General features: G+C 49.3%; 1 protein-coding gene across 2 annotated transcripts in view; it reads right to left on the bottom strand.

The window, feature by feature from the left end:
- Positions 1-27846, bottom strand: part of LOC147428195 (ribulose-phosphate 3-epimerase, cytoplasmic isoform-like) — a 68071-nt gene that overhangs the window by 10186 nt on the left and 30039 nt on the right. Inside the window, exon 3 of one of the 2 annotated variants that reach the window (XM_086496533.1) lies at positions 27642-27666. The exons of the other annotated variant lie outside the window; for it this stretch is intronic. Coding sequence (XP_086352659.1) covers positions 27642-27666 — 25 coding nt within the window. The remainder of the gene's footprint in view (positions 1-27641; positions 27667-27846) is intronic. 2 annotated transcript variants of the gene reach the window in all.

Below are 27846 nucleotides of genomic sequence, written 5' to 3'. Positions count from 1 at the left end.
AGGAGAGATTGATCTCCTTATGCTTCAGGAGCACCATCTGTCTGAGAGCCGCATTCGGCGATGTGGTCAGATTCTGCGTGGACGATATGATACCTTTTGGTCAGCTGCTTTTGGACCTAGAGGCATCCAGGGTGGGGTATGTATGACTATTGCGGACTCATTGCAGCATGCCATTATGGACAGAGGGATTATTGTGCCAGGCAGGGGTCAGTGGATTACTATGCAGGTTCAGGGTGGCCTTGTGGGCTTTCTGAACATCTATGCACCCAATGTGGCGAGTGCTCGTGCAGAGTTTTGGTCACAGATTGTTGAGTCTTTGCCACAGGCTGACCATTGGTGTGTAGGAGGGGACTTCAACATGTTGGAGGACCCTTCTGACAGGATTGGAGGCAGCCATGCTACTGGGCATGGAGTCAAGTTAGCAGCTTGGGAGAGGTTGTGTATGACTTTGAGGGTCTCGGATACATGGCAGCACTCTGGCTTTGTGAGGCCTCCAGAGAGTCTTGCCTTCTCTAGATCGGACCGCAGAGTGGGAGGAGTGAATCTATCGCCGATAGATCGCTTCTACACTAGTGACCACTTCAGTGACTTGGGGGGATCAGTGGGCATCCTTGCAGGGACATCCTTCTCGGACCATGCACCAGTGATCCTCACAGTGGCAGACAAGCAGAGGAGTGGGAGCACGATGCTTCGCATCCCAGAGCGGGTCTTGTTGGACTCAGCACTCAGAGAGAGGGTAGAGGCTCTTTGGACAAAGGGCATGGACAACCAGGCTCTACCTGCAGACAGAGTGGCCTTAGGCCTAGCTCAGCTTAGCCACTTTTTTCTCCAGGAGTCTCTGGCTCGACGGGCTGCAGCGAGAGAGGAGGAGCAGCGTCTCAGACGAGGCATTGCTTCATTACAAAGGATGTAGGAGCAGCATCCAGACAGTCCATGGTTGGAGGAGCAGTTACAGCAGGCTCAACAGGAGCTTGCTTGCACAGAGGAGAGGCGTCATGAGTTTCCCTTTCACCGACAGGCATCTCAGTGGACTCAGGTGTGTGACAGAGTGACTGGTGCTTTTTTTGAGACAGTGGGACCTCGACACTCGCATGCCAAGGTCAATCAGTTGAGGAGACCCGATGGGTCAGTTGTTTGTGAGCCCAAGGATATGCGTGCAGTTGCTACTGACTTTTACCGCGAGTTACTGTCGCGGCTCAGAGCGGCAGGATGCATACAGGGAGCAGGTTTGGGCATGGATGCCTTGTCTTGTGACTGAGGAGATGTGCCAGAGGCTAGAGATGTCTCTTCAGCTTGAGGAGCTGCACACGGCTCTTAGGGCCCTCCCTCGTGGTAGCTGTCCAAGTGAGGATGGACTGACTCCCAGCTTCTTCTTGGAGTACTGGGACCTGCTTGGCCCATATCTTTGTAGTGCCTTTCAGTACATTCTGCACACAGGAGTGATGCCGGATAGCATGAGTAAGGGCCTGATTTACCTCATTCCAAAGGAGGGTGGCTCCTTGGATGAGATTCGATAGTGGCGCCTCATCACCATCCTCAACTCAGCCTGCAAAATTCTTGCCAAGGCTCTGAGTTTGAGGATTCAGCCACTTTTGGAGAGCCTGATACATGGGACTCAGACAGGTTTTGTCAAGGAACGCAGTATCCTTGACAACATCTTCACAGACAGGTTTTGTCAAGGAACGCGGTATCCTTGACAACATCTTCACTTTCTGGGATGCTTCTGCCCTGGCACGGCTCCGTGGGGAGGACCTTGTGATTCTTCTTCTCGATTTTGAGAAGGCATACGACAGAGATGACTGGGACTTTCTAGAGGGCACTCTACGCAAGATGGGCTTCTCATATGCTTGGATCAGAGGGGTGTCAGCTTTGTACAGACAGGCTCACAGTCAGGTGCTTTTGGCAGGAGGTAGAGGTGAGCGCTTCATGCTCACACGATCGGTCAGACAGGGTTGTCCTCTTGCCCCCTTTCTCTTTCTGTTCTATGCGGAGGCGATGAGCAGATTTTTGGTGTCACAGCAGGTTGGTCTGAGGGGCTTAGCACTCCCTATACGGGGAGATGAGCTTCTGGACGCTGAGTTTGCCGATGACTCAGCCTTGTACTTAGAGGGCTAGGAGGCCAATCTACATAGATGTGAGCAGGCTTTGGAGACCTTATGCTGTGCATCGGGCGCACTGATCAACTGGAGAAAGACAGTGGCTTTCTCGGTTGGCAATGCTCCTGTGCCAGATTGGATGCCAAGAGAGGGTTTCAGGTGGATTCCCCCAGGGATTGCATTCGGTACTTGGGTTGTCAGGTTGGTTTGGACTTGTCCGCCGAGCAGTAGATTGCTCCTCTTCTCCTGTCCATCAAGAGAAAGTTGTTACATTGGAGCTCAGCACGACTTTCGCTGGTTGGTAGAGTAGTAGTTGCCAACCAAGTGTTGTTGGCGACTATGTGGTACATCACTTCTTGCTGGATCTTCTCGAGTTCTTGTATCAGCCAGGTAGAGAGGCTGATCAGGAACTTCCTTTGGTCAGGTCGTGACACTCAGATTGCCCGAGCCAAGGTGGCTTGGTCGGTCATCACACTTCCTTGTTCTCAGGGAGGGCTTGGGATCATTGATCCAGCATAGCAGAGTAGAGTCCTTCTTGGGAAGTTCGTCGTCAGAGGACTTCTTCCAGGCGAGAGCCCTGGAAGGAGTTCTTGCTGCAGAGGCTTCGTGCCAGGGTGCCTCAGTCAGGAGGCCCTTGGCAACCTTCGACCATATGGATCTTTACAGAGTTGCGCCGAGTTGGTTTGAGCAGGAGACTGGAGGACCGCTTCGCTGTGAGTTTGCTTCGATCTTGGGAGCTCTTACGGCGTGGCCTAGAGCAGAGACAGCCGACGTGCACAGAGGAGCGCCTACTGCAGCCCCTCGTTTGGAACCCCATGGTTAGCACTTAGAGAGGCCACTTGCTTGGGAGTCGGCCTCATGTTTCTTGGGGTCCCATGGCAGCAGGTCGCTCTCTAGGTGACTGGCTAGAGTTCATAGGTTTGTCAGAGGAGGTGTAGGGTTTCCAACCTACAGGGCATGAGAGGGGTGCAGAGCATGTGTCAGGACATCTCAGAGTCAGTTTCAGCTGAGTGGCTCACGCCTCTCGAGCCAGTAGCACCTCGGTGGATGGGAGCCTTCACACGACTGGAGGTTCTCATTTCAGTCAGGGCCTGCTCAGAGACTGTCCCAGCCCTGTTCTTCGAGCTTCAGGGTGGGGGACGATTACAGTGAGTTGCAGTAGAGGCCCCGCAGGTAGCAGAGTGCTGTTTCCAAAGGATCCGAGTTGTGGGCATCTGTGGGAGGACTTGCGTCATAGACCCTGACCCAGCAGCTCTTGAGACTGGACACTGGAGGCTATGGGCTTGGGAGTGTTGTCCACTAGCACGAGTACAGTGGGATCATGGTGAGTGGCTATGGAGGGACCTCTTCTCTTCTGCAGACCGCCCAGGAGTACCCTTCTTTCAGTACACTGTTCGGCTTGGACGTCATATACTTGCAGCACAGAGAGAGGCCCGCCCCGCTGCAGCACGTCATTGGCAGGAGGAGGGCCTCACATTCGAGTTCTTGGCAGCCTTTTGGCAGAGGCTGTGGGACTCCAGACAGCCGAGGCGCGTCACTTTGTTTTAGTGGCTGGTTGCACATAGAGCCACAGCAGTAGGGAGCTGGCTTGTGCATAGTGGTCTCTCGGCCGCATGTGCAGCCTGTGACCAGTTGGTGGAGAGTCACGGTCATTGTCTTTGGGACTGTCCCTCGGCCCAGTAGGTGTGGCTACGAGTTCTTCGGCTGATGCCTGCCCTCTCCACGGCTCGACAGTACACTTGGGAAGCAGCGGCTTGGTCCACCCTCACGGGCCCGGCACTTCAGTTTGAGCTATCTTCCACTAGCAGGATGATAGTGATGCAAGGGGGGCAACCTACACTCCAACCTGCTACAGAGCTTACTCAATAGGAGTGGTGCAGTGAGAGAGAGGAGTGTTGGGAGCTCATCAGTGGCCTGACACTTTGGTTCATCTGGCGGGCCCGCTGTTTTCGCATCTTTGAGGCTCGCCCTGTGCCACCAGCAGAGACTGTTCGTGACTTTTGGCTAGAGCTGATCCATACTCTCAGAGGACAGCTTGAGGGACTACAGGGTAGCTCCGACCGCATGCGGGAGCGCCGCGAGGCTTTCCTTCGACTCTGGCGCCCTGGGCCTTTCTACACCATAGTCCAGGGGGTGCTCAGATGGCACTACTGTCCACCTGTGTGGCTCTTCCCTCCTCACATCTCTTGATTTAGCCTCATTGTATATATGCTGTTTTTTCATTGGGAGAGTCTCCCCATCATGCTTGTTGTAGCCCTCTCTTGCAGAGGTGGATGTAGCCCTATGGGCAGTTTTCATTAACTAATAGAAGGATCTTTTTCTCGGAAAAATAAAAATAAAAAAATGTAACATCATTATATATGGTATCCTGACAGCCTCCATTACCAGATCCGCTAGAGCCATGCCCTGCTACAAGTACTTTCTTTACTACGGAAATGGTGGAAAAAGCCATTGATAAGATGAAGACAAGAAGAGCATACGATCATGATGGTTTAGTAGCAGAACATCTGATCCATGCCAGGGATCTACTTTCAGAAGTCCTTGTTCGTCTGTTTAATCGGGTCATGTGTGAAGGATTACCTGAATCTTGGAAATTATCTACTATCGTACCTATTTTCAAGTCAGGGGATCCTATGATACCCGGGAACTACCGTACCATTATGGTAGGTCACACTTTGACCCAACTGTACGCATCCATTCTTGAACAAAAATTGAGTAGATGGGCAGAGAATGAGGGCATAAGAGCAACAGGACAAGCTGGATTCAGAAGGGGTTATTCCACTTTAGATCATATTCTTACCCTCAGAGCCATTATTGAGGAAGGAAGAGCAAACGGGAGAAAGATGTATTGTTGCTTTGTGGATTTTCGGAAAGCTTTTGATACAGTACCAAGGGCTAGATTGATGTGCAGGATGCAAGAGTTAGGGGTCCCCAAAGACATTATTTGGGGGATCATGGCCTTATATGGGTCAGTAACTGGTTATGTACGTACTCCAGAAGAGGATTCCGACATTGTTCATTCCACCGTTGGAGTAAAGCAAGGATGTCCACTGTCCCCTACTTTATTTGGTATGTACATAGATGAGGTATCAGATTACATTGATAGAGAGGGTGACAGAGGTGCTCAACTTGCAGGATCATGGATCCCTTTGTTGTTGTATGCAGTCGAGATTGTATTGATAGCAGAATCACCAGATGGAATGCAGAGGCAGCTAGATGCATTACATAAATTCGCGGAGGACAGTGGACTGTCGGTAAACTTGGGTAAAACCAAAGTTATGGTGTTTTAACACCACACCGCAGTGGGTTAGGAGATCGGCACCTACATTTGCATATGGCCAGGATACACTAGAGTACACAGATACATACACATACCTTGGTGTGGTATTTGCAGGACCGAAGTTTACTCTTAAGAAAGCAGCGGATGCTAGATTGTCCAGAGCCACTGCCGCCTTGGGAGGGCTGGAGAGGATGTGTTCACAAGTGCAGTTTCAGGAACCACGAACAAAACTTTGGCTCTTTGATACTGTGGTGGCTTCGGCTATGCTTTATGGGGTCCAGATTTGGGGACCATCTGTGGATCAGGATAATTGGAAGTCAATGGAGAGACCTTTGGTATCTATGATTTCCCGAATGATTAGACTCCGTATCACACTCGATTACCCGAGTGGAACTAGCGGCCCCTCCGATAGAAATTGAAGCTCTTACCAGATCAGTGTCCTTTATACATGGTTTGTGGGATACAAATAATGGCCGATATATTAGACTGGCCCTCGAATCCTCTCGACAATTGGCAATGAAAGGGGATACATCATGCTGGTATGCGCAACTGTCCTCGTGGTTTCAGAGACACGGGTTCAGTATGGAAAGATTACCCCCCTTCCAATACTCTCTTGAGGTTCCATCACTGGCAATTACACGAACAGAGATTAATAAAATCATCCGTCAGGACCTTATACAGTTGGATACTAAGAGGACATGGGTAGACCCTACACAAGAATTGGGCACGAAGATGACCGACTACAAAGAAAACTTCCTACAACTATCTAAAGATGGATTTGTGATTCGCCCGAGTTACATGGATACCCACCTGTCTCATGGTTTGAGATGTGCTATTGGTCAGATTCGTACATCCTCACACCAGTTGGAAATTGAATTTGGCAGATTTAGGGGAATCCCACCTGAGAGCAGAATTTGCAAGTTATGCGGAATGGAGCCGGAGACACAATTACACTATATGTGCCACTGCACAGTATACTATGAGATACGTGGGCGTTTTCATTGCCTCTTTAAAGAAGGCTTTGGACCTCTAGATAAAATCATGAAATACCAAGATCAAAGATGCTTAGGCTTGTACCTACTGGAACTACATCGGCACATGGATAATCTAATGAGAAGACAAAGAGCACTACAGCCTCAGAGGCAGATCACACATTTCTTCGGATTGAGAGAAGCAGGAGTGGAACGGGAAGCAAGAGGCCAGCAGCCAACACAAAGGAGTACCCACATTCATACCAAAGGCACCCTAATTGACAGAGCGATTGAGCTTAGGAAATCGAGACAACCACGAACAAGATGCAGAAGCACACTTCACCGGAGGAGACTACAACAAAGGATTAGAAGCATTCTAGCCAGACACCCAGAATGCTCCTAAGAAGTTTATTTAATACTTTGTATTTAGTTTTTTTTCACATTTACTTTCACACTTTTCACACTTAGTACTTTAGTACTAAGGTACCCAGACATTGTAACAGATTCAGCACTTTTGTATCAGTTTGGTCTCATAGGTCATTGCGGCCTTTTGAAGACGTTAATATAACATTTCATTTCATTGAGAGAGAGAGAGAGAGAGAGAGAGAGAGAGAGAGAGAGAGAGAGAGAGAGAGAGAGAGAGAGAGAGAGAGAGAGAAATGAAATGAAATGAAATGATATATTAACGTCTTCAAAAGGCCAAAATGACCTATGAGACCATCAGATACAAAGTGGTGAGTCTAATACAATGTCTGAAGTACAAGTACAAAAAGTACTGAAAGTAAAAATGAAAACTGAAAATGAAGTGTGAAATGTGAAATGTGAAAATGTGAAAATGTAGAATAGGCCCTCAATGTGTCGTGCTAGAATGCCTCTGATCCTCTGCTGGAGTCTGCGCCGATGGAGTGTGCTCCTGTGTCTCGGTCGTGGTCGTCTTGATCTCCCTAGCTCAGTCGCCCTGTCAATGAGGGTGCCTCTGGTATGAATGCGGGTACCACCCTGTGCTGGTGGTTGGTCTCCTGGCTCCCTCAATCCAAAGAAGTCTGTGATCTGTCTCTGTGACTGTCGTACTCCATGTCTTCTCAACAGACTATCTCTATGTCGGTGTAACTCAAGTAGATATAAGCCAAGGCATCTCTGATCCTGGTACCTCATGACTCTAGCTAGGGGTCCAAAACCCTCCCTGAATAAGCAATGGAAGCGCCCTCGTATCTCATAATACACAGTGCAGTGGCATATGTAGTGTATGATCTCTGTGGGTACTCCCAATTGCAGTAACCTGTGCATCAATCTGGCCCTCGGCACTGTGTCAAATGCTTTGCGGAAGTCCACAAAGCAACAATAGATCCGTCTCCCATGTGCCCGACCCTCCTCAATAATGGCTCTGAGTGTAAGAATATGGTCCAAAGTGGAGAAACCCCTCCTGAACCCAGCCTGTCCTGCTGCTCGTGTGCCCTCACTTTCTGCCCATTTACGCAGTTGCTGTTCAAGAATGGATGCATACAACCATGCCAATGTGTGCCCTATCATAATAGTTCGGTAGTTCCCTGGCACTGTGGGGTTCCCTGCCTTCAAGAGAGGTACAATTGTAGATAACCTCCAAGACTCGGGTAGTCCCTCACACATGACACGGTTAAACAACTGCGCAAGAACCTCTGACTATAAATCTCTAGCATGTATCAAGTGCTCTGCCACCAAACCATCATGATCATATGCTCGCCTAGTCCTCATCCTGTTAATGGCGTTCTTCACCATCTCAGTGGTAAAGAAGGTACTAGTGGCTGGACATGACTCTAGAGGGTCTGGTAATGGTGGTTGCCCAGGTACTGTATATAATGATGCTGCATACGGACCCCAAATCTCAGGAGAAGTAATCACTGGAGGAGGTGAGTGCTCATGGAAGAAACGCCAGGCCTCACCTGAATCTCGACTCAAAAAGAGCTGATAAAAATCATGTTCCATCTGGGCTAAGAAGGCCCGCTTCTTCCGTCGCACTAATTGCCGAAGGGCAATCCGAGACTGTCGATATGTAATGATTCCAAGAGAGAGAGAGAGGCTAGCCAGTCTCAAAGATAGATCACAGATTTCTTTAGAGCTGCCGCTGGACACTCGGAGGAGTTACTACCACAGCAGAGCTCGTCGTCTCACACCAGAGGCACACTGATCGACCGAGCGACTGAGCTGGGGAGATCCAGACGCCCACGACTGCGGAGGACTACACAACATCGGCGGAGGCTGCATCAGAGGATTCGGATCACTTTGGCTCGACATGCACGACGCACGGTCAGACTACTGTCCATGGAGGAGATTGATGAGATCCGCCAGCGACCGATGCTGGATCTCTTGTGATCTAGCTATCGCAGCTAGCTGCTTAGTTCACACCTAGTAGTTTAGGATTCCATAGTATTTTATTGTGACATTTGTCATTTCATTTTTGTCATCTTGTTACTCTCACTTTGTATCAGATCCACCACATTGTAACTTTCTAGTCTCATAGGTCACTTTGGCCTTTTGAAGACGTTAATATAACATTTCATTTCATTTCTCTCTCTCTCTCTCTCTCTCTCTCTCTCTCTCTCTCTCTCTCTCTCTCTCTCTCTCTCTCTCTCTCTCTCTCTCTCTCTCTCTCTCTCTCTCTCTCTCTCTCTCCCCCCCCCCCAGCCTACTGCCACGAGCTCCCTCTCAGCCCCCGCCACAGCTCTGCCGATCGTGTAGCGCGGATAACGTGTCGTGCTCTCTACAGTGGGTGGTCCTCAGTGCAATGTGCGTGACAATCTCACTCAAACGGACTGAATCTTCCTCAAACAGATGAACAGAAAGGACACAATAGACGTCAACAGAACTCTCAAAGACACAACAGCAGACCAGAACATATGACTCGACTATCTCAAAGACTGATACAGTCTCTGGTGTGGCAGCACACTCAGCTCCAGCCCAAGACTCTCCGGTACAATGGGGGTGTCGAGGCTCAGATGTGCCAGGATGGTGCAGACGTGCTCTGTGTAAAGACCCACTCTAGACGACTACTACGTACAAGATACCACCACTGCCCCAGAACGACTACTCATATGTCTCATCATCAAGAGCCACCAACGGCTCATAAAGAACATCATCTAAGTCTATCCCCATTGGGTGGCGATGGTGACCTGGCCACGATGTCCACTAGACCAGCCTGCCACGTGTCTGTCCAAGTGTGAACCGACCAGACCAAAGACCAACTGACCAAAGCCCAACTGTAAACTACTGTCCCAAAGCCCAACTGTAAACTATTGTTATATGAAAGTGAAAGTGACACTGTTGCAGGCTACAGGTTGCCCGCCACAAGTCCGCTGCCCGTCCCAGAAAGCGGAACTGATGAACTGAAATAACGGTGCTCTACTATTGGTGGCCGGATGATGGAGGAGGAGGTGGAGGAGGCCGATAGTAAGTTGGGTAAGGAGATGGAGGCCAAGTGTATGGTGAGGGGTAGTGGCCATGAGGAGGGTACATCGGGTATGGAGCAGCATGCTGCGTCATGTTTTGCGGTTGAGTAGGTGGAGCTGGTGGAAACCCAGGAAACGACTGTGCAGGCTGCGAGGGTGGAACAGGTTGTTGGAATCCCGGGAAGCCGTAGAAGTGCTGAGGATAGGACGGAGACTTGGAGGGGGAGGCCATAGAGGGACCCTGAACTTGTGCTGAGACCGACCCTGTTGGTTTAGCACTGCTGGTGTTGTAGTCTGGACGTCCGATATTTTGACCTACGATTCTGAGAAAGGTAGCCTTGCCAGCTGCTCAGATGAATCTTTATGTACCTTTGCCCTCTTGCGCAAGATGCCTTTTCCTTTTGCCATTTTGGAACGTTCTTGCTCTTTCGGATCATCTTGAAGGGTGAGAACTGCTTTTGCATCCGTCTTTTGCTGCATAATATGTACCACCCAAGACATAATAGGCGCTGCATAGCAATTGAACTTTTCCGCTTTGCCTTTACGTTGAGTCCGAAAATGCTTTGCCCTGTCCTGTAGCGCTTTAAACAGCAAATTGTGAAATGGGTATGGCAGGCAGTGGTAGAGACAAAAAAGAGCATCGCATATTGCTGGAGAACCTGGAGAAGATGGAACCCCTGATCTTTCAGGTGCTCGCAGTAAAAAATAATACTGTAACACTGAATACAGTTGTGATAGTCTGGATGTGAGTCCAACAAAAGTTCATGACAAGCATTTTCCGTTTCTTCTGGTGAAAGATTCGAGAAAGTTTTTGTTGCGGGCAGAGGTATGAGCACAGTCAATATTCCCATAGCCTGTCCGATATCCTCCGCTGTGAGTGCGGTATCATTCAACTTTGGAAAAGTTAGCAAGAGGGAACATAGCTTGGCAGTAGAGATATTGGCAGACAAATCGGTCTGAGCCAAATTTTGGAGACCCAAGTGTATCAGTTGTTGTTGAGAGAACACCTCCTTGAGTGCTGGATTCGGAGCTTGTAGGTGATATATCATAATTAAAGGTACCTTGGAGATTGCACCAAACGGGCAAGGCACCTGGAGAGTAGTGACTCTATCAGCAGTGGTTGACTGTGGTGAATCTTCCTCTGAAGATTCTTCTGAAATCTGCTCTGAACTAGGAGTATAGTCTGATTTACTGTCAGAACTATCCCCAGATGCAGAGGACTCTTCCTCTGATTGCAGATGCTTTTCCTTGTTTCGAGTATGAACCATCTTACTAGACTGTGCGTGGGCTTCTAGTGAGAAATTTGAGTAAGCAGTGTTGAGGAGCTCAGGAGGACCTTGCCGCTGAGCTGGGAACTGTGAAGACTCTGCGCGCTTCTGATAAGAAGAAGTAAGATTGAATGACCTTTAAATTTAAGCTAAAGTAGCTTTTCAGTAGTTTTTAAAAGTTGCTTTTTTAGGTTTTTTGTTGCTTTTGCGCAAGGCCAAGGCTAGGGCGAGGAAAAAAGCGGCCCAGGCATGGGCTAGGGCAATGGAAAAGGGAAGCGCAAGGGCGAGGAGCGAAGACACGGCAGGGGCTAGGACGAGGGAAAAGGGAAGGGCGAGGGGAAAGGGCAAGGCCAGGGCTAGGGCAAGGAAAAAAGCATGGGCTAGGGCGATGGAAAAGCGATGGAAAAGGGAAGGGCGAGAGCGAGGAGCGAAGACATGGCAGGAAAAAGCGGCCCAGGCATGGGCTAGGGCGATGGAAAAGGGAAGGGCGAGGGCGAGGAGCGAAGACAGGTAAGGGGCTAGGGCGAGGGAAAAGGGCGAGGGGAGAGGGTGGGAGAGGGCGAGGGGGTGGGAGGGTTAGGGCGAGGGTGAGGGCGAGGGGCAAGGGCGAGGGCGAGAGGTTGAGGGGCAAGGGCGAGGGGCGAGAGGATGGCTAGGGTGAGGGCGAGGGGATGGGCTATGGCGAGGGCGAGAGGATGAGGGGGGCGAGGCCGAGGGGGTGGGGGTGGGGGTGGGGGTGGGGGTGGGCTAGGGCGAGGGCGAGGGGGTGAGGGGGCGAGGGTGAGGGATGGACTAGGGCTAGGGCTAGGGCGAGGGCGAGAAAATAAGGGGCGAGGGGGTGGGCTAGGGCTAGGGCGAGGGGGTGGGAGGGTTTAGGCGAGGGCGAGAGAGTGAGGGGATGGGAGAGGCCGGGGGTGGGAGGGTTAGGACCAGGGCGAGCGAAAAAGGGGTAGGGCATGGGAGAGAGGGTGAGGGGGAAAGGGCTAGGGTTAGGGGCGAGGGGCTTGCAATTCTGCATAAATTCAGGGCTTACCCACTAAGCTCAACTAAGCTCCGCTGCAGAAATAGTGGAGTTTATTATTAGTAGCAAACTGAGCACCACCAAAGGCGCCTTGAATTGGCAACTGCCCCCACACACTTTATTTATGGAGGGGATGTGAAAGTTAGGCGAGGGAGAGGGAAAGGGGAAAGGGAAGGATTAGGGCAGAGGCTAGGGTCTAGGGATGCTAGGGGAGTTGGTTCAGAGAAGAGACAAGCTGAGGGAAGAAAAAAAAACAGTTATTCCTAACGCATCGAAACTATCCCAGAGACCTTAAAGATATAGCTAGACCAAAAGAATAACAAGCATTGATAATATCGAGTTATCAGAAAGAATCAGCATTTCCAGATAAAACGCGAAGTATCATCCTACATAAATACCCCACTCAAGGCATTTATAGCTTTATGCATCTCCAAGAACTGAGTTTGACTTGAGATTAAAATCTGAGAAAAGGAACTTATTCAGATTGGCGAGATTAGGTTATGTCCAAGAAAGACAAAGATTGAAGACAGAGAGAGTGAAGGATAGAGTTGATCAAGTCCAGAATCAAACCTATGAGCTTAACATAGTCTGCAAAGGAGAGCTGCCGAAGGAGAGGGTCTAAGAGAGATAAGATAAATCAGAACAGTAAGATGGGAAAGATAGTGATTCCGAAGTTATTTAAAGGGTCAGGAGTCTGCAAAGCTCAACACTTGCTTTGATTGTCGTGCGGTTAGACCCTTGAGCGTCTTCTCAAGCATGATAGCATTTGATCCGAGATCCATTAACCAAAGCAGAGAAACTCCTTCGAGAGTGGCTAATTGTACAGCGCCGTGGGGTAGAATCTCCATCACCTTATATGGTCCTTGCCATGCTGGGACCAACTTCTTTGCTTTTTTCAGAAACTTGGCCTGATAAAGTAGCACCAGTGCTCCTTGTTTTATTTGCGGCTTCCTGAGATGGCGATCATGCCAGGCTTTACGACGGAGCTGCTCTACTTCTAGAGCCAGTGAAGCCAAACCTCGGCTTTCCTCCAAAAGGAAAAGACGAGAGACTGATGCCGACCCCAAATTTCCATTAGCACGAAGACTCCCTACTCGCGGGGATCCTGAGTTGAATTCGAAAGGTGCTATCGCTTCCAAACCGAAAGCCAATTGACATGGGGTGTGATTGGTTGTGGCTTTGAAAGAAGTTCGATATGCCCAAAGTGTACCGTGGATAGCTTGAGCCCAAGTCGATGGATGAAGATGACATGCTTTCCGCAGGAGTGTTTCAGAACCTTATTAGTGCTCTCTGCCTGCCCATTTGCTCTAGGGTAATAGGAACAAGATTTTCTGTGAAAAATCTTGTAGTTGGCCAGCAGGGAAGAAATTGTTTCATTCACAAAGTGACTACCCCTGTCACTGGTGATTTCCAAGGGACATCCAAACCTGCACAAAATATTTTCATAGAGAAACTTGGCTACTGTAGTGCCAGTGCAGTCTGTTGTTGCAAGTACCTCTGCCCACTTTGTTGCGTAGTCGGTAGCCACCAAGAGATACTTCCGATTGCCGGGTTGGGCAGAGGGAGTAATTGGGCCTACAAAATCTATGCCCCATCTCTCAAAGGGTTGCCATGCCATAGAGACCTGCAGAGGAAGGTTTGACTGTTTGCTTGGTTTAGGGCCACAGCGCTGACATACATCACATACCTTTACATAGGCAATTGCATCGCGGAAAATATAGGGCCACCACAAGCCACATTGGAGAATCTTTTGTGCAGTAATATGGCCAGGGTAATGGCCACCAGTGGGACCACTATGGGCATCCTCTAAAATATACTCAACTTCGTGAGGGGAGACACACCGCCTCAGAACACCATCTTGCCCTGATTTGTATAGCTGACCCCCAATGAGAGTGTAAGGCCTAGACTTCAGCAACAGGCGTCTCTTCTGTAGGGGAGAAGCATTCTCTGGGTAGAGGCCACTAGAAAGCAGATGCAAAACATCTCCGTACCATTCCGGTGTGGTATCCACCTTAAAGAGACTGGTATCAGGAAAGTCGTCAGCAACCCCTGTTGCTTCTTCACCAGTGTGAACGCGAGAAAGGTGGTCGGCGAGGACATGATGTTTGCCGGGCCTGAGTACCACTTCGAAATCGAACTCTTGAAATAAGAGTAGCCATCGCCATACTCTACCTGCAACCTGCGGCTTGTTGAGCAGATATCTGAGGGCATGGTGATCAGTAATAAATGTGAAGTGGACCCCTAATAAGTAGTGTCGAAATTTTTGCAGAGCATACACAATGGCTAAACCTTCCCTTTCTGTGGTGCTATAGTTACACTCTGCCTTGGTGAGTAAGCGACTTGCATAGTGAACATGGCGATCTAGGTTATACTCCTTACTAGGCTGAGTCAGCATCGCACCCACAGCCAGTTGATTGGCATCTGTATGCATATGAAAGGTGAGAGACCAATCGGGAGCTACTAAGATAGGCGCTTCAGTGAGGCGTTTTTTAAGGTATGCAAAAGCTTCGGCCTCAGGTGTTGACCATTGAAAGGGAACAGCAGCACTGGTTAGGCGGTTCAGGGGTTGAGCCACCTGTGCATACATGCGTATAAACCTGCGATGATACCCTGTGTGGCCTACAAAGCTCTATACCCCATTTGGGTTGATGGGAGGTGGTAACTTTAAGATTGCCACAATCTTCTCTGGGTCAGGCGTTAAACCTTTAGCAGACACCACATGGCCTAGAAGTGTGCCTTCAGTAACCAAAAAATGACATTTGTTAGGATTTAGCTTTAGGCATGCCTCTCTGCACCTGAGGAAGACAGCAGAGAGCTGAGCGAGGTGTTCCTCTAGGTTTTCCACTGGGGTTGAACATTGAGCACCTGAGAAGGTCGAAAAATCTTCCATAAAGATGCGAAGATGATCCGTAAGCAGAGGACAAAAGATGAGATATACCGCCCTATTGAAAGAAGGTGGGGCATTTTTCAACCCAAAAGACATTCGAGTATATATAAAAATACCCCAGGGAGTCACAAAGGCCGTTTTTAGCTGATCACCTGGATGGATGCCCAACTAATTGTATCCACTAAACCCATCCATGAAACTGTACAATACATGCCCTGCTACATCTTCGAGCACACGCTCAGTGAAAGGTGTTGGGAAACCATCTGGGATAGTTACCTTATTTAGAGCACGGTAATCGACGTACACACGGATTTTGTTGGATTGCTTCTTAGGCGCTATCACCATGGGTGATAACCACTCAGAGTGCTCCACAGGTACTATGATCCTTGCCTCTTGCATTTTTTCTAACTCTGCCTTGACCGCCTCAGCATACTTCAGGTTGAGCTTGTAAGCTCGGCCTCTTACAGGCTTAGCCCCTTCAACCAGAGGTATAGTGTGGACACCCAATTCTGGTGGAATCCCCTCTAAATCCTTGTAGGACCAAGCAAAAACATCTTTAAAAGAGTGAATGAAAGAGACGACCTGATTGAGTAATGCGGGATGCTCCCATAACCAAGCTGCTAACAGTACGTGCTGAGGGCTGTCAGGATCTCCCAGGTTGACTTCTCTGACCGGGTCTGGGGTTGTAGCTGGAGAGGGTGCTTCTGAAGATGAGAGGTGAGCTACCTCTTGGAGCTTCAAGACATCATGAGCAAGGGTTTGATCGATTGGAAACTCTGCATACTCTTCTTGTAACCATCCCTGTGGGAGCTCCTCGAAGGGCAAATCTTCAGATGCAAACAACCTGACAGAGTGCTTTTGAAGGGGGTTCAACTTGGGAGATGCTCCAAGAAGGGGGAAATCTTTGGCTAGTGGATGCAGAGGAGATTTCTTCCCCCTTCGGTGATGTGTTATAGGTTCCCCAAGACCGAGGGCTTCCATCGGCGGGTCATTCGACGCATGAGAATGTGGGGCTGACACACTTACTTCTTCGACTGTTGTACTGTCTGCTATAGGACTTTGGACATCAGTGTCCTTCTGAGGATTTTGAAGAGCGAGTGTTACTGGCGGCACATGTAAGTTTTGAGTAGAGACCATGTAGCATGGCATCGAAGTGGTAGCTTCCAACCACTGTAGCAGGTCCTCGTCAGACCCGTCAGGTGGGATGGGCTGCTCAAGGTCAGGGTTGGAATGTACTGTCAATGAGCTGTGCTGAGCCACTGGATCCATCCCTCCTTCAAGCCGGATTTGATTTTGATTTGGGCCTGAAGAAGAGGATGCCCTTTGTTTGGGACAATCTTTACTGTAGTGGTCCTTAGACTCCGGACAATGTCTGCAAGGAGGAGACCCTTCAGGTAAAGGACACTTACTTTGGTAGTGCCCATATTCACCGCATCTGTAGCATAAGATTGGCCGATTTGATGGACGAAACGGGGGACGAGGTGGTCGCTGCTCTTGTTGTTGCATGATGCTGGAGGCTGAGGTGTAGAAACTTTGGGGAACTGAGGGTGTACTGGTATGATAAAAACTGTGGGGTGCAAAGTTGTTGTGCATACCTTGCTGCATAGGGGGTGTTGTCAACAGAGGAGGCAACGGGTTTTGATGGGCATAGGGTGAGACCATGTTGGATGCAGGTGCTAGCCCTTGTTGGAGAGAAGGACCTAGATTTTTTTGTATTTGCCGCAATCCTTTGATATAGTAACAATCCTTATCTTCGTGCCCAGATTTTTCGCAGAAGTGGCAATAAGCCCGAAGGGGACAGTCCTGTGGACGATGTCCAGGAGAGCGACAAGAGCTGCACCATACCATAGCTTTGGTCTCTTGCTGAGACCGAAGCTCTTCTAGTTCTCGTTTGATTTGATCGAAAGCCTCCAGGTGCGATGGTTTCTCTTGTCTCAGAGAGATTGATTTCTGTTCTTGGAGGGCTCGTTGTATTTTGAGGGCTTCGAGTTCCCTACGCAAAGAAGTCAAAGGATCAGCGGGACTTCCTTCGGAGAACACAGAGGGAGTATCTATGTGAGGAGAGCTGTTGAACAGCTTCCTAGCCCCCTCTATTCTAGTAGCAGCTGCGATGAATTCCTCCAGAGTGGCGTCAGGTCGGAGGCTCTCCCGGAGTTTTTGCTGAGAGGTTTTTGGAAGCACCTTCTCCACCCACTTCTTAACCATGAATTCACCGGGTTGCTGGGGAAGCTTGGCAACCAGAGACTTGGTTTTGGCCATAAGCTCCGCAAAAGTCTCCTCTGGCTGGAGCACCATGTTGGCCAACTTGTCCAACACTTCTCTTGGTAGTCGCCAGGCCTGAAAGCTGCACAGAACTGTTGTCTTAAGTCTGCCCAAGTTGCAAAATGATTCTCTGCAAACTGGCTGTACCATTTGTCTGCTAAGCCGTCCAAGGTGGAAGGAAAAAGTACCAGATAAGCATCTTCCCTGTTAAGACCACGTCCTCTACAAAGAGATACGAACCTCCGTGCATGGTCATCCACATCTTCCGAGGAGAGTCCTTTGAAGGTGGGGAACTTGATGTTTACCTTGGCCAACACGCTAGCCAACGCCTCCATGGCCCCTTGTTGCAGCAGAATAGGAGAGAGCTTTACTGGAGAAGGTGATCTGGATGATGTAGAACCTGATGAAGGAATGGGGAATGAAGGAATGGGGGATGGCGTATGTGGAGGTAAGGTTGATGAGGTTACTAGATACCACCGGGCGTCTTCTGTTATAGTGCTTCAGAGGGCTCAGTAGTGCGCTTTGACGCTCAATTGACCGCCTTGTATGTGTCATGCAGTGAACAGTGATGAGCAGTGAAGAGCACACGTCTAACACAGAACATGTGAGGATATGACTAGACCACCTGGTCCGAGACCAGTGACTAGACCACCTAGCTGGCAGGACGAGGAGGGCTGGACCAGGGCGAGGACTAGACCAGGATCCAAGACCAAGGACCAGGGCGAGGGCTAGGACGAGGACCAGGACTTGGACCAGGGTGAGCCAGTTGCAAACTATCTACACACCGTAATGCACACTAGTGTAAGCAAGTGTGCAGAGCCAGTAACAATGATTAGCTTCACGATTCTATCCCCACCAGAGTGAGACTTCCTTTGAGGTCCCACCGTGATCGCCAAAATAAGAGCACTTGTAGCGCGGATAACGTGTCGTGCTCTCTACAGTGGGTGGTCCTCAGTGCAATGTGCGTGACAATCTCACTCAAACGGACTGAATCTTCCTCAAACAGATGAACAGAAAGAACACAATAGACGTCAACAGAACTCTCAAAGACACAACAGCAGACCAGAACATATGACTCGACTATCTCAAAGACTGATACAGTCTCTGGTGTGGCAGCACACTCAGCTCCAGCCCAGGACTCTCCGGTACAATGGGGGTGTCGAGGCTCAGATGTGCCGGGATGGTGCAGACATGCTCTGTGTAAAGACCCACTCTAGACGACTACTACGTACAAGATACCACCACTGCCCCAGAACGACTACTCATATGTCTCATCATCAAGAGCCACCAACGGCTCATAAAGAACATCATCTAAGTCTATCCCCACTGGGTGGCGGTGGTGACCTGGCCACGATGTCCACTAGACCAGCCTGCCACGTGTCTGCCCAAGTGTGAACCGACCAGACCAAAGGCCAACTGACCAAAGCCCAACTGTAAACTACTATCCCAAAGCCCAACTGTAAACTACTGTCATATGAAAGTGAAAGTGACACTGTAGCAGGCTACAGATCGCCATCACTTTATTCCTCTCTCTCTCAGCGCGCCCACCAGCCGGCTGCCACGAGCTCCCTCTCAGCCCCCGCCACAGCTCTGCCCATCGCCATCTACAGCCCATGGCCCAGCGCTGCTATACCCCCATTCAGCTCCTGCATTACACATGGCTGCAAATCGCTGAATAGTGGTAAAACAGCCCACTGTGTAGCAAACCAGCCAGCTCCCTGTTATTCCAGCCCAATTGCCTCTGCTCAGCCCCCCGCCACTGTATGGCCACATAGCTCTCTCTCTTTCTCCCCCATCGACCATGGCGACCCCCCCTCCATCTGCAACAAAAGGTGGCAGGGGGCTCATGACGACCCCCCTCGCCCGGTACCGCCGCGGTAACAAAGTCTCAGAGGAGCTACTTGCCTCAATCCGCCGGGAAATGGAAGGGATGCTCCAAGCGGAGATCCTGCAGGCCACCGGAGTGATGCACCAATACATCACCGATTTGCAAAAGGAGAATGAAGCTCTTAGGATTGAACTTGGGGAGACCATGAAGGAGATAGAGCTTCTACGAGCCTGGATCATTGTAGCCCGGGAAGATGGAGAGATCTCACACGTGGAGACTATTAAAGAAGACTTGAAGAAGGAGCTGCACACTGAGATGGAGGCTACCCAGGGGAAATGGGTGGAGGTGGTCCGCAAGACCATCAAGCAGGAGGTCAAGGAGGATGCCGTACGTGAGGAGCACATCAGAGTCCAGGACACCCTGGACGAGGAGAGGTTGAGGCAGGCTCGATGCCTCAACATCCGTGTGACCGGCCTGGCAGAGGGACCTTCACCAGAGAGAGATGCCGAGGAGCTGTGCAAATGGCTCGGCTTTGGAGAGACCATACCCTTCACCCGTGCATGGAGAGCAGGACGGGACTCCTCAAGAGCACCGCCTTTGGTGCTGCAAATGCGGTCCCCGCAGGAGAGAGTCGCTTTCTTTCGAAAGCGAGTCCTGATCCGCACACTTTCAGGCAGCCCCATCTACATTGACGAGGATGCAGGTCGAGCACCGCCGTGCCTGCATGCCTCAGATATTACAAGCGAGGAGAGAGGGCCGAAAGGCCTTCTACAAAGATGGTCGTATTTTTGTGGATGGGCGCCCCATGAAATAGGGGCACGCGGCCTATGGGATACCGCTGCGACCGGAGATACTTCTCAGAGGAGCAGTGTGGAACTGCAATGGGTCATTGTGGACTTGCCTCGACAGACTGGAGGAGCTTATAGAGGACCACGACTTCATTTGCATCACTGAGACCCATGAGAGCCCTGAAAGGGGGCTACAAGCCATTGCAGGCTTCATATGGGAGTCAGTCTTTCGAGCTCTTTTGAGCTACCACCCGCCGCAGCACTTCACGAGGATCTGGTGGGGTGGCCATATTATTTCGTCGTTCCATCAGCAGTCATATACAGATTGTGAGCCGAGATGAGGAGGCGCGATTTCTATGGGTACACCTGGAGATAGACCGCGAGCATTGGGTCTATATCGCCATTTGCTACTTTCCACCACGAGGCTCCTCATATGCGAGCACTGATGGGCACGCACGGGAGGGGGATTCCCCATATACACCACTCTCAGATGACATACTCCACTACTCAGCACTCGGAGAGGTCTTCCTTATGGGAGACTTCAACGGGCGCACCTAGACCAGGCAGTGCGAGCTCTATGATATGGACCACCCAGAGATTATGAGCAGTTTAGACCCAGAGGAGATGGGGATTAGCAGACTGTCAGTAGACTCAAGGCAGGACACCACCGGGTACGACAGTCACCTATTGGAGCTTGGTAGCCGACATCATCTCGTTATTTATAACGGGATGCAGAGGTGGCCGGATTCGAGCGGGCTCACTTGCTTCCCTCACCGGGGGGGGAGAGAGTACTGTCGACTACATTCTTGGGAGTCTTCTGGGGGCCCAGCTTCTCCGATCTTTCAGTGTCGGGAGAAGTCCTATCGGCGCAGATCACACTTTCCTCACTTTCACACTCACCTCCCATTTGTCACACACACCCACCCCACTCTAACAGCCACATACCACTATTCATTTTACACACAAGCTCTCTCATATCTATGCACACCATCTCTGCACACATCTCCTATCTCTCGACCCACATGCCCCCCTAGAATCACTCACATCAGATCTTACCTCCATGATTCACACATCTGCCATTCAGAGCTTCCCTCACCACACACGCACACATGCACCCCGCACAGGTTCCATGCCACGGAACAGCTGGTATGACGATGATTGCAGAGCATTACGACGTCAGCTCAGAGAGGATGAGGCCTGCGGGGTACTCACACACCGCCAAGCTCAGCACCAGATGTAGTTTCTCACCCGCCGTAAAAAGCGGGAATGGGAGGAGCAGCAGTACTGGGACTTATATCACTTGTTCATGAGCCGAGATAGTGCAGAGGCATGGCCCCGCATCTGCGAGCGCAGGCCACCGACATCGATCGAGGACCCGGACACATGGTACCGCTATGCAGAGGGCCTTTACCAGATACTAGGACAGCCACCGATACCCCTGCCACAGGGACCACGCCCCACCACTTCGTCCTTCTTCACATCAGAGATGGTAGCTCGAGCCATCCGGCATCCACAGCATGGTAGAGCTCGAGACCAGACCGAGCTACAGGCCGAGCATCTGATTTATGGGAGAGAGACCTTGGCACCTTTCATAGCTCATCTCTTTAACCGCGCACTAGTGGAGGGATTTCCAGACTCGTGGACACAGCACATCATTGTACCTATCCACAAGTCTGGAGACACCATGGATCCCAACACATACAGGACTATTATGATTGGCCACATGTTGGCCAAGCTCTATGGCGCGGTTTTAGAGGAGGAGCTTAGCACCAGAGCATAGGCAATAGGCATCTGAGCTGCAAGATAGGCTGGGTTCAGTCGCACATACTCTACCATCGATCATATCTTCACGCTACGCTGCTTGATCGACCAGGCACGAGTGAGGAAGAGGAGGCTTTATTGTTGCTTTGTGGACTTTCGCAAAGCATTTGATACGTTGCCACGTGAGCGACTCTTCAGGCGACTACTCTCACTTGGCCTTGAGGAGGACATGATATGGGGCATATATACACTTTATGAGCAGGTATGTGAGCGAGTACGATGTCTAGGAGGCACTACAGAGACCTTGTTTAGCACCATTGGTGTGAAACAAGGATGTCCACTCTCCCCTACACTCTTTGGGCTCTACATTGATGAGATAGTGGATTTTATTCAGCATAGAGGAGGTGATGGGGTGGAGATGGGTGGCACCGCAGTCCATATACTATTATATGCCGATGATATTGTACTCATATCAGAGTCAACAGAGGGGCTGCGTCACTTGGGCTCGATGACTTTTGTGCGCTGCGAGGGCTCTCAGTGAACCTTGGGAAAACCAAGGTTCTCATCTTTCATACATCAGCACAGATCAGACGAGAGAGCTCTTTCACAGCAGCAGGGGGCAGTATCAAGGTTGTAGGCTCATATGTCTACTTGGGGGTGACTTTTACCGCGGCATCAGGGGCCTTTTCCATGACACAGGCAGCCAGAGACAGACTAACCAGGGGGTACTCCGCACTCGCACAGATGGAGAGACAGTGCCACCAGGCACACTTTCAAGAGCCCCGTACAAAGGGGTGGTTTTTTGACACCTTGGTTACACCGGCTCTTATGTATGGGGCAGCCATATGGGGACCTGGCTTGGCAGACTCGATCTGGCCTTTGATAGAGCGCCCATAGGTACTGATGATCTCCAGGATGATCCGCAACAAGCCGTCTGTTCCACATGATATAGTCAGAGCAGAGCTAGCAGTCCCACCTATGCTAGTAGAGGCACTGTTTCAGATGGTTTGCTTGTTACATAGATTACAGAGTATGGATAGGGACCGCATTGCCTATCGAGCACTACATGCATCACAGTCTATGGCACTGGCGGGAGATGCCTCTTCTTGGTATGCACAAACCAGCGAGTGGTTTACTAGACATGGGCTTGATATAGATCGACTACCACCCCTCCCATATGACATCCATGCACCTACTTATACTCTCACTCATCAGGAGAGGAATAGGATCATCAGGCAGGAGATTTCGCATATTTACATTGAGAGGACATGGATCAGCCCCAGGCAGCCACTACCGACGAAAATGCTCCACTACCATGAGCATTTTCTCCAGATATCAGATCAGGGCTTCATAGACACCCCTTAGTATATGCAGCAATACATGCCACATCACCGACGGGTAGCCATCGGCCAGCTCCGAGCCTCACCACACTAGCTTGAGATTGAGTGGGGCAGAGCCAGAGGCATACCACGAGAGAACCGGACTTGCCCAGTGTGTCAGACAGAGGTGGAGACGGAGGAGCACTTCATGCTACGATGCCCACCTTACTCAGAGCTTAGACAGAGATTTGGGATTGAGGGCACTCTCCAGACATGCATGAGGAGGAGAGACCAGACTCATGTGGGCCATTTCATCACAAGAGCACTCCACATACGTGAGGAGTCTACACGATCACGACCACATGACATTGGAGGTGTTCAGCAGACGATCACTCAGGTTTTCCAGAGAATGACTTCAAGGGATCCCACACCGCCGACGACGACTGGGCTGACACTCGAGTAGGCAGAGGCACAGCGAGCACGACGCCGACCCCAGGAGTCAAGATACCGACGGCCCCGTCTATACCAGCAGGATATACTGAGGATCCGTACACTTCATGAGTAGCAGCTGGAGAGGGCCCGCTCCACCACACATTGGAGCACCCACTTACATCCGGTTTTTTAGCCCCTCCCCCCCATGTACCACTTTTTATACCCATCACCCATTACACACTACTAGCCAGCTCTGAAACGGGTATGCCCTCACACTTTTACTTTCACTCAGCAAGAGGTAGTCATTTTCTGTTGTGACAGAGCTACATCCACAGCCATATATTCATATGGTCAGTATCTGCGGTGCCAGAGCCATATATACCCATACCACCACACATTACCATCATACCACCACACTGTACATCCCGGTTCTAGATTAGCTTTCATTTCAGCATTTTATTTTTAGTATTTTCTTTTCCGGACACCCGGACTACCACTAGATGTACATTGATTTGTCTCATAGGCCGACTTCGGCCTTTAGAAGACGTAAATAAAGCTCTCTCTCTCTCTCTTAACCAACTCTCTCTCTCTCTCTCTCTCTCTCTCTCTCTCTCTCTCAAGCAGTATTCTATGATACTTCTGAGGAAATGCTCAGAGAAGTGGATTTATCACAGAGGGGGCTTACTAGAAACTCACAGGATAAAGAACACACTGAATATGGGAGACATCTCATGGAGATGGCAACTATACATGGTTTGGACATACTTAATGGTCTAGAGTATTTCCCTTTATCTGGGGGATTCACATGCTTCCCGCACAGGCATGGGGCCAGTACAGTGGATTATGTCATGACTTCACCAAGCTTTATTTCTAGTATCGAGGACTTTAAGGTGGGACCTAGACCGGTTGGGATTGCAGTGGATCATGCTCTCTTGACCTTATCAATCTCCTTCCAATACAATGCCTCTCAAGTACAAAGGAAGAAGACACACACAAGATATACTTTCACGCCAGAGACTGATTCAGTCTATGTGGAAAAGATCTATAATAGGATGTGGGCAGCCGGGCCAGTATATACTGTAGAGGAGATTACTTCTCAGTTAACAGAGATACTACATGGAGCAGCATAAGAGGCATACCCACATACTCAACCTGATCAGAAGAGAGGATCTAGGAACATGCCTCAAAACAGTTGGTATGACGAGGAATGCAGAGAGATGAGAACCCAGGTCCAGAAAGAGCTTACACTTGGGATCATCACATATAAGCAGTCTCGGATTGCTCTTCGGCGTATAGTATGTCGCAAGAAAAGGCATTTTTAGCCAAACTGGAGAAGGATTTATATCAGCTCTTCTTGAGTCAGGACTCACATGAGGCCTGGCGTTTATTTCACGAGCACTCACCGCCTCCGACGATTACTTCTCCTGAGATTTGGAGTCAATATATAACATCATTATATATGGTATCTGGACAACCTCCATTACTAGATCCGCTAGAGCCATGCCCTGCTACTAGTACTTTCTTTACTACGGAAATGGTGGAAAAAGCCATTGATAAGATGAAGACAAGAAGAGCATATGATCATGATGGTTTAGTAGCAGAACATCTGATCCATGCCAGGGATCTACTTTCAGAAGTCCTTGCTCGTCTGTTTAATCGGGTCATGTGTGAAGGATTACCTGAATCTTGGAAATTATCTACTATCGTACCTATTTTCAAGTCACGGGATCCTATGATACCCGAAAACTACCGTACCATTATGGTAGGTCACACATTGACCCGACTGTACGCATCCATTCTTGAACAAAAATTGAGTAGAGGGGCAGAGAATGGGGGCATAAGGGCAACAGGACAAGCTGGATTCAGGAGGGGTTATTCCACTTTAGATCATATTCTTACGCTGAGAGCCATTATTGAGGAAGGAAGAGCAAGCGGGAGAAGGATGTATTGTTGCTTTGTGGATTTTCGGAAAGCTTTTGATACAGTACCAAGGGCTAGATTGATGCGCAGGATGCAAGAGTTAGGGGTCCCCAAAGACATTATTTGGGGGATCATGGCCTTATATGGGTCAGTAACTGGTTATGTACGTACTCCAGAAGGGGATTCCGACATTGTTCATTCCACCGTTGGAGTAAAGCAAGGATGTCCACTGTCCCCTACTTTATTTGGTATGTACATAGATGAGGTATCAGATTACATTGATAGAGAGGGTGACAGAGGTGCTCAACTTGCAGGATCATGGATCCCTTTGTTGTTGTATGCAGTCGAGATTGTATTGATAGCAGAATCACCAGATGGAATGCAGAGGTAGCTAGATGCATTACATAAATTCGCGGAGGACAGTGGACTGTCGGTAAACTTGGGTAAAACCAAAGTTATGGTGTTTTAACACCACACCGCAGTGGGTTAGGAGATCGGCACCTACATTTGCATATGGCCAGGATACACTAGAGTACACAGATACATACACATACCTTGGTGTGGTATTTGCAGGACCGAAGTTTACTCTTAAGAAAGCAGCATATGCTAGATTGTCCAGAGCCACTGCGGCCTTGGGAGGGCTGGAGAGGATGTGTTCACAAGTGCAGTTTCAGGAACCACGAACAAAACTTTGGCTCTTTGATACTGTGGTGGCTTCGGCTATGCTTTATGGGGTCAATATTTGGGGACCATCTGTGGATCACGATAATTGGAAGTCAATGGAGAGACCTTTGGTATCTATGATTTCCCGAATGATTAGAGCCAAGGCCTCCATACCACACTCGATTACCCGAGCGGAACTAGCTGCCCCTCCGATAGAATTGAAGCTCTTACCAGATCAGTGTCCTTTATACATGATTTGTGGGACACAAATAATTGCCGATATACTAGACTGGCCCTCGAATCCTCTCGACAATTAGCAGTGAAAGGGGATACATCATGCTGGTATGCGCAACTGTCCTCGTGGTTTCAGAGACACGGGTTCAGTATGGAAAGATTACCCCCCTTCCAATACTCTCTTGAGGCTCCATCACTGGCAATTACACGAACGGAGATTAATAAAATCATCCGTCAGGATCTTATACAGTTGGATACTAAGAGGACATGGATAGACCCTACACAAAAATTGGGCACGAAGATGGCTGACTACAAAGAAAACTTCCTACAGCTATCTGAAGATGGATTTGTGATTCACCCGAGCTACATGGATACCCACCTGTCTCATGGTTTAAGATGTGCTATTGGTGAGATTCGTACATCCTCACACCAGCTGGAAATTGAATTTGGCAGATTTAGGGGAATCCCACCTGAGAGTAGAATTTGCAAGTTATGCGGAATGCAGCCGGAGACGAAATTACATTACATATGCCATTGCACCGTATACTAAGAGATACGTGGGCGTTTCCATTGCCTATTTAAAGAAGGCTTTGGACCTCTAGATAGAGTCATGCAATACCAAGATCAAAGATGCTTAGGCTTGTACCTACTGGAACTACATCAGCACATGGATAATATAATGAGAAGACAAAGAGCACTACAGCCTTAGAGGCAGATCACAGATTTCTTTGGATCGAGAGAAGCAGGAGTGGAAGGGGAAGCAAGAGGCTAGCAGCCAGCACAAAGGAGTACCCACATTCATACAAAAGGCACCCTCATTGACAGGGGGATTGAGCTTAGGAAATCGAGACAACCAGGACAGAGATGCAAAAGCACACTTCACCGGAGGAGACTACAACAAAGGATTAGAAGCATTCTAGCCAGACACCCAGAATGCTCCTAAGAAGTTTATTTAATACTTTGTATTTAGTTTTTTTTCACATTTACTTTCACACTTTCACACTTTTCACACTTAGTACTTTAGTACTAAGGTACCCAGACATTGTAATAGATTCACCACTTTTGTATCAGTTTGGTCTCATAGGTCATTCTAGCCTTTTGAAGACGTTAATCTAACATTTCATTTCATTTCTTGCTTGCCGAAAATCTCAGTGCTGCCTTCTCCTGCTGCTAGCGTTCCCTTCAAACTGGTATCAGAGCGCAGCTTCGTATACATTTCCATGCCGGGAAGCAAACAGCAGGCGTTTTCTATCGCTTCGATTTCAGCCCACCCTCTCTCTCTCTACGGTTTTCAGCCATATGCTCTCTCTCCTCTCAGTACAACCCACAACTTCTTGATGAATCTTTGAGCTTGTGAGGGTCTCGTTTCGCGATACAACAGGGATTAACACGTAAAATCAATCACAAAAGAAAGGGGGATTTTACAGGTGGCTAAAATTTCAGCAATTTCACAGCATTTTAATGCTTTACAGGTGGAAATTTCACTTACAAGTTGAGGAAAATTGGGGCTATTGCTGAAATTGCAGAAACAGACAGAAATTTCAGAAATTAGAATATTAAAATTTGGGGCTTTTGTTGAAATTTCAATACTTTGCAGACATTTGTGTATGTATTGCAATTTATGGACAGTTTGAGAAAAGAATTTGAGGTTTTTTCTTGAGTTTTTCAAGAAATTACGTGAAAACGCAAGTTTA

This window comes from Adiantum capillus-veneris, chromosome 23 (genome assembly GCF_014529385.1).
Source record: "Adiantum capillus-veneris isolate H3 chromosome 23, ASM1452938v2, whole genome shotgun sequence".
NCBI lineage: Eukaryota > Viridiplantae > Streptophyta > Polypodiopsida > Polypodiales > Pteridaceae > Adiantum > Adiantum capillus-veneris.
The sequence above is the reverse complement of the archived record's forward strand: the minus strand, read 5'-3'. Positions and strand labels throughout refer to the sequence as shown.